The sequence below is a fragment of the Sinocyclocheilus grahami genome, unplaced genomic scaffold (assembly GCF_001515645.1).
Source record: "Sinocyclocheilus grahami isolate Dianchi unplaced genomic scaffold, SAMN03320097.WGS_v1.1 scaffold621.1, whole genome shotgun sequence".
Classification (NCBI taxonomy): domain Eukaryota; kingdom Metazoa; phylum Chordata; class Actinopteri; order Cypriniformes; family Cyprinidae; genus Sinocyclocheilus; species Sinocyclocheilus grahami.
In genome coordinates, this window is record NW_015505800.1 from 775,506 (window position 1) to 787,189 (window position 11,684).

The 11,684-nt window shown below is 36.9% G+C and overlaps 1 protein-coding gene across 3 annotated transcripts in view; it reads left to right on the forward strand.

The window, feature by feature from the left end:
• The window catches only part of vaspb (vasodilator stimulated phosphoprotein b), a 50,501-nt gene extending 38,842 nt beyond the window's left edge, over positions 1–11,659 (forward strand). For 2 of the 3 annotated variants that reach the window (XM_016241400.1, XM_016241399.1), the window contains 8 exons: positions 3,499–3,619; positions 5,710–5,767; positions 6,352–6,379; positions 6,469–6,508; positions 6,704–6,760; positions 10,864–10,936; positions 11,403–11,460; positions 11,564–11,659. In XM_016241400.1, coding sequence (XP_016096886.1) covers positions 3,499–3,619; positions 5,710–5,767; positions 6,352–6,379; positions 6,469–6,508; positions 6,704–6,760; positions 10,864–10,936; positions 11,403–11,460; positions 11,564–11,601 — 473 coding nt within the window. In that variant the 3' untranslated portion in view covers positions 11,602–11,659. The remainder of the gene's footprint in view (positions 1–3,498; positions 3,620–5,709; positions 5,768–6,351; positions 6,380–6,468; positions 6,509–6,703; positions 6,761–10,863; positions 10,937–11,402; positions 11,461–11,563) is intronic. The other variant, XM_016241401.1, reaches the window with a different exon arrangement.
• The last annotated feature ends 25 nt before the right edge of the window (positions 11,660–11,684 follow it).

Here is an 11,684-nt window from a genome sequence, read left to right on the forward strand (position 1 = left end):
AAAAAAAAAAGCAATGCAACCTTTTTCAACTGCATTGTATTTTAGGTTACCCCACGCGACCTGTGTCCAATGGACCATCCCCAGAAGAGCTGGAACAACAGAGAAGGTACAAACTAGGGGTTATTTGTAGTGGTTTACGTAACAAAATGATTTTATTTGAAGTGAAGTTTTTGTCCACTTCCTGTGGTATCGTGTGAATTGCCTGAAGTCATGGTTTCCCTGGTCAGTCTTTGACCTCATTTACAGACGCATACACACAAGCACACACTCTCAAGGGATTATTGGTATTAACGCTCAAGTATTTAGCTTTCCTTGAGACCCTGAAGTGATGGGGCAGAAGTCTGGGTCAGGCCTTCTGACACTTAAATCTTCTTCTTCCCTGCCTCATTCTCCTCTTCTTTCTCCCTGCAAGACTGCAGGCGAAAAAATTAAACTCTCGCTCTCTCTCTCTCTCTCTGTCTAGTTGTTATGGTTACCTTGCTAAAGACTTTACATGGAGCTGGTTGACATGTCTTTACTTGACTGAAATGTTTTGAATGGCTCTCGGAGAGGCTTGACTTAACATGAAACTTGACATTGCAGTCTTGTACTGTAAGTGTCGCTACAGAGAGTATTCATGTTGCTCATGTGTTTTTCTACACATGAAAACACATTTTTGTATGCACGTTTCAAGTTTGAAGTCATGTTTTATGTTTGCTGGTTCATTTAAGCGGTCTCAGAGTGATTCAAAATATGTAAACCCACCAAATCTCCATCCCATCCCACATCTACTGCAAACTTCAGCCAAGTGACAAAGACTAGATCATTTCTATTGAATTCAGTGATTTGGACTTCAACTCAAGAAGCCTGAAGTGAGTCAAGAAGCCTGTGTGAACTCGTTGTACATAACAGCAGTGAATTACTTAAAGTTAGCATGAAATGAACATTTATTTACACCATATCTAAATGCACGTCATGGGTATTAATGTGGACAGTTTGCCCATGTATACATCTCTTTTTTTTTTTTTTTTTTTCCTGGCCTTTTAATTTTTTATCAGAATGTCAGAAATGGATCAGACTTCTCTCTGGTGACATATGCCAGATTTCTCCAGTTATTTAGTCCATTTAAACCACCTGTTATTTTATGATCTTATATACTTGAAGTACTACCTTTAAGTTTTTCAGTAATTTAACACGTTTGCATGTTTATGATTCTTTGATGTTGGTTGGTCACATGACATGCAGGTAAACTAAATATTTAATATTTTTTTAGTGTTTCATTTAGATATTATTTTAATTTGACAGTTTCTATGATTTAATTATTACCTTACCAACTCGCAAATCTCATTTAAAATCGCAATATGTCAAAATAATTGCAATGCCTTCATGTTTTTTCCTGCAGATTGGAACTGCAGAGGTTGGAGCAGCTAGAGCGAGAGAGACAAGAGAGAGAGCGACAGGAAAGAGAACGGCAAGCAGCTCCAGGTCAGTAGAAAGTGTTTTACCTCAACGGACAAGACTTTGTGTATTTGGTTTATGAGATCATTGCAGTCTTCTCCAAGTAGAGATCAACCAAGATTTTTTTATGATTGATACAAAAAATGTTTATGCATATAGCTGCTTGGTTCACTGATATTTTTTGAAATCCCTATGAAAAAATGAATCGAAAAATACTGGGCTGTCACTGATGCGATTTGTTCTTTATAATCACACCTAATTGCATTCTTGAGTAGAATTTACTAAAGAATAAATAATGTGTAAAAGCATTATTTGCAATAGTTCACAGCTGTGCTGTAGTTATAAAAGTATGTCCATAAACAATTTAAATTTGAGTATGATTTAATTCAGAGCTTTGGCATAGCGGTTAACGCTATGGTTTAGCTGTGTGAGCAATGCAATTATTTGAATATGCCCATTACATTTTTTTTATCTGCTTTATTATTAAATTGCCAATTATTTGTCAAACCGACCTTTATTTGTGAGATAACTATTTTAATAACATAATTGTGCTGTTGTTCTATTGTAGTCATTCCTCCAGCACCACCTTTGGCCCCTGGAGGCCCTCCGGCTCCCCCTGGACCTCCACCTCCCCCTGGGCCCCCTCCATCTGGACCTCCCCCACCACCTGGACCTCCTCCCTCAGGAGGAGCTCCACCTCCACCTGCTCCTCCTCTGCCCTTCTCTGGAGGAGGTGGTGGTGAGGGAGAAGGACCAGGTGGTGGTGGTCTCGCTGCTGCCCTGGCAGGTGCCAAACTCCGCAAAGTGCCCAAGGTGAGACAATGAGTGACAGGAGGATCACAATAAGAGAATGTCCAGAAGTCAAAATAATGAGTCACTTCCTGGTAACGTTCTTTACAGTCTTGGTGACATCACCTGGAAATGAAATGCCTTTTTAGAGGCTGAGCAAGTTATTACATTTTGATGTAATGCCTTTTTAAATATGGAATAACGTTTCCTGATGAATCACACACAAAAGACCAGAAACGGGTTTTAAGTAAGAAATATGATCAAATCAATATTTCATGTTGGAGAACGCAGAGAATGAAACACTGGCAACTCTAAAACTTGTATACTAAAAGTTTACACAAATAGAAATGGAAGTAGAAGGTGAAAACCAATCACATAGTGTAAAAAGCCAGATGTGAAGTAAGAGGGTTATGTTCCCCCCTGGTGGAACTTTATAAAGACAATTAAATACATTTCCATGTGAATACCAAAAATAAATTAAGTATATATTAATTTACTTATTTATTATTAAATACTTAATACGTAAATACAAACTTACTTGGTGTAAAAAAAAAATACAGTCTAAGAAATCCATTCACAAAGATTACATTTCAAATAAATTTACAAACCCTATTTACCTTGTTCATAGTTAAAATGTGGAGTCCATTCTCCTATCATGTTTTGCGCACATTCATTCCTGGCTGCTGTTATTGACTCAGTGCTTCCTCCTGCAGGATGATGTTGGTAGTGGAGGTGGAGGAGGGTATGCAGCATGGAGCCTGGTCTCAACAGGAATTTGTTTCTATTTTAAAAAACAACAACATACATATAGCATTTATAATGCATATTTTCTAAGTCCTATAGGCCTACATATATGTATATTGTATATACATGAATAGATTTAAAAACAGAAATGCATTTAGTTTAGTATGAATTGATTTGTTTTCTATCATGTTTTATGGATAGGACTGAACGGCAATCATTAGAAAGTTCTGAGACGCTCAAAGCCTTATGACGTCACAGAGCGCGTTCGAATAGAACTCTCGGGGTATATAAAGCGCGTGACATTCTTACATTCTTTGTGGGTTTGTTGTAGTGGTCAGTGAGTTTTCACAGCGATGGGACAGCGAGGTACTAAAGTGAGTCCGATGACGGTTGGCGAGGTGTACGATCAACATCTTAGTACACCCCCAAAACCCAGCACCAACACGGCGCTTCAACATCCTCATCCCCGCGATGAGACCCCTGTTGGTGCTGGAGGAGGAGGAGGAGGAGGAGGAGGTGGAGGTGGAGGTGGAGGTGGCAGTGCTGTGGCGCCAACTCCTAAAGCAGACAGCAGCCGCAGCAGTGCGTCTATGCCCAGCGGAGGAGGAGGAGGCCTGATGGGAGAGATGAGCGCAATTCTAGCACGAAGGTCAGTAGAAAAAAAGATTCAAAACCATATAGTAAATGTATACACTAATGCATCTTCAATTAGTGTTGGAACAACTCGGTTACCACAATAATTTCAGCCTGCTCCATTCAGGAATGGAGTCAAACTAAAATATTCACTAAAATAGAAAGATATCAACCTCTACTGTTGGAGAAACACAACGGTCATCTTGGATCACGTGTGCCTTGATAACCAATCACATTATAGCTTTGACATCATTGAGTTGCAGTCAGACTTGTATGTAAAATGCTGTTTGCAAATACCACTAAATTTAATGGTTAACATGTTGAAAAATAGCCGATAGCCTGTCGATTCATTATGCAATAAGCCGTTTCCTCATGAAAGCAGTTTATTCAGCCTCCCTCCATATGACATCCATAAAAAAGGGGGGGGGGTTTCTCTGCATTGTATTGCAGTGTAATGATTTCCGCTGATTTCAGATTCCTTTTAATTCTGGTTTCTTTGCTGATTTATTGATGCTTTTGTGGAAGAAGTATTTAGAAAAAAAACATTTGCACTTTACTGACCTTAATTTTTGACTAAATGAGATTATTTCAGATTTTAACGGAATGGATATAAATGAAATGCCACAGCAACTCCTTGTAAATCCTATAAATAGATGTGTTGGAATAAATAGCAAATAGTCTAACAAAAATAGATGAATCACGGACACTGCATAATAGATTTTATGGGCGTACAGTACATATAAACATACAGTATTTCATTTCTTCAACCAGCTCATAAGAGTTATTTGAATTGGGCTGCACTCCTCATGATTTGTTTTTAAGTCAATAAAAAAAAAAATCATTTGTGCTTTATTTATGCTTCGCACCATTCAGCGGCAGTGTTGCGTCACCACTAAGTAGTAATTCTGCATTTGTGGAAGAATGGATTTTTAAGAACTGAAAATCATTTAGTTCCAGTATTTATTTATTTAATAAAGGAAATGATTCTATTTAAGAATGATTCTCAGTTTCTAACCATATATCTGAAATAATTTGACATGCATACTGTGACCACAAAGTGTAATGCTAGATTAGATTATTGTAATTTCGGTTAAGTAAATTGGTTTTGGAAATGTCCCTGTCTTTCTCTGTTCAACCTGAAAGTAGATGTACTTGCATGACTGGAAGATCATAGTCTGTGGTGTTACCAAGAAGGCTGTTGATCGAAGGACTTTGGTAATAACCTTGTAGTGTTAAGGGTGCTGGAGGCTTTAATAGCAGCAATATATACCACTTACATGAATTCCTTGTTAAATTAATTCCTCATTACAAATATATTTGTTTCTTGAGCTGTGAAGTGTGACTAGGTGGATGAATTTCTGGTTCTGCATTACTGACATAACTCCTGTAACTGCAGGTGCAGAACTCTATTCCATAGTGCTTTATAGCTTCCTGAAATATATGCATGTTTGTGAATCACTCTGTCCTGCTAATTTTAGCATTTAGATTTTTTTAGAATAAATTGCCAAATGTGTGCCACCTTAAAGGGATTATTTAATGAAAATTCGTACTCGTCTTCATGTCATTCCAAACCCGTAAGACTTTCACTCATCTTTAAATCACACATGAAGGTATTTTTATTGAAATATTTTTGCCCTCCATTGAAAGTTCATTCTGCTAAAACTTCATAAAGACATAGCATCTTCTTAAGACTTCTTATTTAATGAACATAATTGATGTTTGGGTGACGTCAATGTTTGGGTGTAATGAACTTTCAGTGGAGGGACAAAAGTCTCTTTAAGTTTCATAAAAATATATATTGCTGCTTTTTTCAAGATTAATGATGGGTTTGGAATGACATGAGGGTGAGTAATTGATGACAGAATGTTGACTTTTGGGTGAACTATCCCTTAAGTAATTCATCCTTGTGTTTATTACTGTAAATGTGTCTTTCATTTTATTTTATAAACTGAGGGTCAAAATTATTATTATTATATTTAATTGACATCATGCTACTTATGCTGTTTTAGACTTTAACTAGGAAATAACCCATAATATTCCTTGAACTCTTTGGCTTTGGTAACAATGTGCTGTAAATGACTGTTGTCATTGTGTCTGTTGGCACAGGAGAAAAGCAGCAGATAAAGGGGAGAAGGCGCCCCCCAAAGCGGAGGAGCCCAGTAATGTATGAACACCTTCAATCTTTTAAGGCTCATTATGAGTGATTGTGTCAGTTCCACAAACAAAGCATGTGTGTGTGTGTGTGTGTGTGTGTGTTTTCCCCAAACCAGTGAATTGTAACAACAACTCTGTAGCCGATTCTAAAGATTTTATTGGTCATATCAATCACAGTTCTAATTACCTACAAAATGCTAAAACAAATTTCTACCCTAAACCATAACCTTAACCTTAGTATCACATTGGTAGCACATCCTCTTACATAGAATTATTGTGACTGGAACCATCTAAGATTTTTTTGAAAGTTTAAAATTTTCTTAAAAACAGACATTGAATTAAGCAATGAAATTGGCTGTAAAATTCCTGCGTAACCTGTACATTTCCTGAAAATCGACCATTTAAAGTGCATGCAGAAGTCTTAAGTTATTTAAAGAGGTTGTTCTATAGACTTGAGGTGGAATATAGCCTCTATTACTGTAAATGTAAGTACTAAAATTGAGTTAGACTTGAAAAGCCAGCACTATTACTGAATGCAGAGGAAACACTCATTCTGCTCTCTCTGTTTCTTTTCCTTTGCCTGATGATCTTCAGGATGATTCCGACGCTCAAGGCCCAAGCGGTAAGAACACAATGCATTTGTGATTGAGATTTGTGACATTTAGATACTCACTGAGTGTTTTCTCATTTTCTGTGATTTTTCTTTAACAGAATTTAGGAGACCATGGGAAAAATCAGCCACCATGCCCAGGTGAACATTCATTTAAAGACACTGGAAGCTTATTAGTTATACATTGAACTGAAAACTTTGTTTATATCAAGTACCAGCACTGAGTCTCCATTAGCCTGATGTTTGAAGAACTCCAGCTGTTGAGTCTGACTTGTCCATAGGGCCCTGTAGTTTAAATTTAAAGTGAAGTATATATACAGTACATGTCTCAAACAGGACTAACTCAGCACCCAGAGGTCTGGAGTCACCCTCTTCCTCTAGCCCATTTACCAGGTACTTTTACTACAGTATGCTCTCAACTGGTTATGGACTAACACTGCTGGCGTCCTTGGTTTCCCTGCTTTCACGCACACACACACACACACATTTACCTAAACATGCAATAAAGTATAAACCACTCAAGTCCATGATCATTTAAAAACGGCATTTTGCATTTACTTGCATTATCTTTGTGTAATATTAAAATGTGTTTGATGATCTTTTAAGTGTGACAAATATGCAAAAAATTAAAAATACAGGAAGGGGGCAAAAACCTTTTCACACCACTGTATATGTATATACTGTATATGTGTGTGTATAAAATCTCACACACACACTACCGTTCAAAAGTTTCTTAAGAAGTCTCTTAAGCTCAACAAGTCTCCATTTATCAGAAGTACAGTAAAGACTAATATATTGTGAAATATTTTTATGGTTTAAAATAAGAGTTTTCTATTTCAAAATATTTAAAAATGTAATAGAATTTTTAACAGCCATTACTCCAGTCTTCAGTGCCACATGATCCTTTAGGAATTATTCTGATATGCTGATTTGGTGCTCTAGAAGCATTATTAATTTTGTTTTTATAATGTTGCAGTGCTGCTTAATATGTTTGTGTAAACTGTAAAGATGTCAATCCCGTGGCAAAAACAGAGAAACAAATCGAGACATGATTAGCGTAGCTGCTGCTCCAACCAAGCTAAATTGATTTGTTTAACTCAAACTAAAGAATAATAATGCACATTTGATCAGATATAACTGCAGTAAAAGATTATGAGATGCTTTATTTGAATGCTTGGCCAAAGAGATGTGTCTTTAATCTAGATTTAAACAGCATTCTTTGAATAGAAAGTTCAAAAAGAACTGCATTTATTTGAAATAGAAATGTTTTGCAACAATGTAGAAGACTTTACTGTCACGTTTGATCAATCTGCATCCTTGCTTCAAAACACTGATTAAACAAAAAAATAAAAATCTTACTGACCTCAAATTTTTAAACCGTTAACGGTTGTCTATATTTACCATGGTCTATAGCAGGGGGACTGATGAGACAAAAGTTTAACTTTTTGGAAGGTGTGTGTCCCGTTACATCTGGCGTAAAACCAACACAGCATTTCATAAAAAGAACATCATAGCAACAGTCAAACATGGTGGTGGTAGGGTGATGGTCTGGGGCTGCTTTGCAGCTTCAGGACCTGGACAACTTGCCACAATTGACGGAACAATTAATTCTGCACTCTATCAGAAAATCCTGAAGGAGAATGTCCGGCCATCAGTTTGTGACCTCAAGCTCAAGCGCACTTGGGTTATGTAGCAGGACAATGATCCCAAACACACCAGCAAGTCCACCTCTGAATGGCTCAAGAAAAACTAAATTAAGGTTTTGGAGTGGCCAAACCAAAGTCCGGACTTAAATCCGATTGAGATGCTTAAACAGTCCATTCATGCTCGAAAACCCTCCAATGGGGCTGAATTAAAACAATTCTGCAAAGAAGAGTGGGCCAAAATTCCTCCACAGCGATGTGAAAGACTCATTGCCAGTTATCGCAAACACTTGATTGCAGTTTTTGCTGCAAAGCGTGGCACAACCAGTTATTAGATTTAGGGGGCAATTGCTTTTTCACATAGGGCCAGGCAGGTTTGGACAGCTTTTTTCCCTTAATAAAAGAAAGCATCATTTAAAAACGGCATTTTGCATTTACTTGCATTATCTTTGTGTAATATTAAAATGTGTTTGATGATCTTTTAAGTGTGACAAATATGCAAAAAATTAAAAATACAGGAAGGGGGCAAAAACCTTTTCACACCACTGTATATGTATATACTGTATATGTGTGTGTATAAAATCTCGCACACACACTACCGTTCAAAAGTTTCTTAAGAAGTCTCTTAAGCTCAACAAGTCTCCATTTATCAGAAGTACAGTAAAGACTAATATATTGTGAAATATTTTTATGGTTTAAAATAAGAGTTTTCTATTTCAAAATATTTCAAAATGTAATAGAATTTTTAACAGCCATTACTCCAGTCTTCAGTGCCACATGATCCTTTAGGAATTATTCTGATATGCTGATTTGGTGCTCTAGAAGCATTATTAATTTAGTTTTTATAATGTTGCAGTGCTGCTTAATATGTTTGTGTAAACTGTAAAGATGTCAATCCCGTGGCAAAAACAGAGAAACAAATCGAGACATGATTAGCGTAGCTGCTGCTCCAACCAAGCTAAATTGATTTGTTTAACTCAAACTAAAGAATAATAATGCACATTTGATCAGATATAACTGCAGTAAAAGATTATGAGATGCTTTATTTGAATGCTTGGCCAAAGAGATGTGTCTTTAATCTAGATTTAAACAGCATTCTTTGAATAGAAAGTTCAAAAAGAACTGCATTTATTTGAAATAGAAATGTTTTGCAACAATGTAGAAGACTTTACTGTCACGTTTGATCAATCTGCATCCTTGCTTCAAAACACTGATTAAACAAAAAAATAAAAATCTTACTGACCTCAAATTTTTAAACCGTTAACGGTTGTCTATATTTACCATGGTCTATAGCAGGGGTGTCAAACTCAATTCCCAGAGGGCCAGAGCCCTGCAGAGTTTTGTTTCAACCCTGCTCCTACCCACATACCATGTAGTTTTCAGAACTTGATTAGTTGGATCAGGTGTGTTTAGTTAGGGTTGAATCTAAACTCTGCAGGGCTCCGGCCCTCCAGGAATTGAGTTTGACACCCCTGGTCTATAGGCTACCATGGTCTGTCTGAGTATTCGGTTCTGATTGGCTGGAAGGTGTGCATTAAACCATGAAATGCACAGGCAGTTCCTATCTTTTTAATCACAGTTCTATACTGAAGCTCACACACATGACTCACACATATAAATCTGAGATCCCGCTGCACACACACATAAACATCCATGAGTGCAGAAACTTGTCAACACTGCCCTGTAACTTTTATTAATAAAATGCCTTCGGTACTGAATACTTCTCAGCAATGATGCGGCAACGTCACTGTTTTTAAGTAATAAAACTCTGTCTTTTGAGGCCCTGGTGATGGTGCCATTGAGGGCAGCGCTTGTGCCATCAACCAAAATACTGGCGTATTTCTGTATTTTCACAACTGGAGGGTGTTTCCATAGGATTAGCTATTGACACGGCATTGAGTGAACCAATGAAAGGGAAATTTTACTTTATGGGACACTTTTATCTTTGAGTTAATTATAATTAGTTAGGTTTAGCATTTTTAAGCAGATCATCAGCAAGTTTGTCACCAATTTAGGGATAGATTATAAATATACCATACACACAAACACTGAGTTGGTTCTGGTAGATTGGACTTAACTTGACCTATCATGTGTGACTGGAGTGGATCTGAGTTTCTGAGCTTGTTTGGCTTCGTGGACTTTGGGAAAACTCTTTGGCTTTCTCTAGTGTCTGTAGATCTGTGCAACTCTGTCACAGTATTACATGCTTTTTTCAACAGTATTACATGCTTTGTTCGAGGGTACTTGCAGTTGTCTTCAGGCTTGGATTTATTTAAGTGATTCTGCTGCTATGCTCTTATTGTCCATTAGGGGCTCTCTGTTACTAACTGTATTCCTTCTGTTCCCAGATCTGTGTAGGAGCCCATATTAAAGCTGTTTCCACATCCATGACTTTAAACCGCAGCATCACTTTTTGTCCAAATTCAGATATTAACCCTTCTAAATAGTATTGCAAGTTTAGAATTGGCACCCACAATCTTTTTATAAAATATCAAGTTAAAGGTGCACAGAGGATGTGCATTTTTCAAAATGTATATCCTTGCAAATTTGACCAGCTAAAATTGCATGCATGCATGCCCCCTTTTTCAGGGAAGGTAAATACATAAATATAGAAATGAACTGCGCACATAGCAGCCTTTTTGCAATGACATTATTCCAGTTGAAGCCATGGAAGTGGATGAGACTTTGATGTTGGGTTGTCCTCTGAATAACTCTAAAAGTCACTTTAGACCAGTTTATTGCATTTTGGTATGGTGTACAGACCGTTGCTTTCACCTTCCCTTTTTGTTCTCCTTTTCCCTCTTCTGTTTTCCTATTTCTATTTAATAATTACCTGTCTTTCTGTATTTACAGGATGAAACCCAGTAGCCAATCAGCAGAGCCCGAGAGTGGAGAAGGAGAGTCAGAGATGGAGCGAATTAAACAGGTCAGAATTGAAGTCGATAAACGAATAGCTAAAAGTACCAGTGCTTTGATACGACATTGATACGAATATATGTTACTGTTCAGTAGTTTTGTTTTTTTCTTAAGAAATTAATACTTTTGTCTGAATAATAGCAGAATATAGGTGTGGGTGTGTATATATAATATCATCATCTGTACTTCTGCATTATCTTTACTGTGGACTGCTGACTTATTTCGGTAGCCAAGTACTGTCTGGTTGTTTACTTGATTAAATTACTGAAAATGTATTAGAAATTCTCAATTATATTTAATTAAATCTTTATTTAATTAAGAGACAATAGAAATAATTTTGCACAGTTTATGTAAAATAAAAAAATTTACGTTTTTGTATTGTGACAACCCTATAGATATTACCATGATTTTACTCAACATGGAGGTATTGTCACTTGAACATGAATTGGTTTATATGTGTCCGTCTGATTGTTTAGGAACTGCTAGAGGAGGTGAGAAAAGAGCTTCAGAAGGTTAAGAATGAAATCATTGGAGGTGAGAACATCATTTCCCCCCGTGCATTTCCCTTCCTGTCCCTGCTGTGTTTCATATGAAGATTATTTTCTGTATTAATGTATTCCTGTGTGTCCTTTCACAGCCTTTATTCAGGAGTTACAGAAACGAGGATCTACATAGTCCCACATAAACTGATGGGAAGGGATCACTTGGTCCTGAGAACCCAGGGATACACACACACACATTTTTTTTATTGGTCTTAT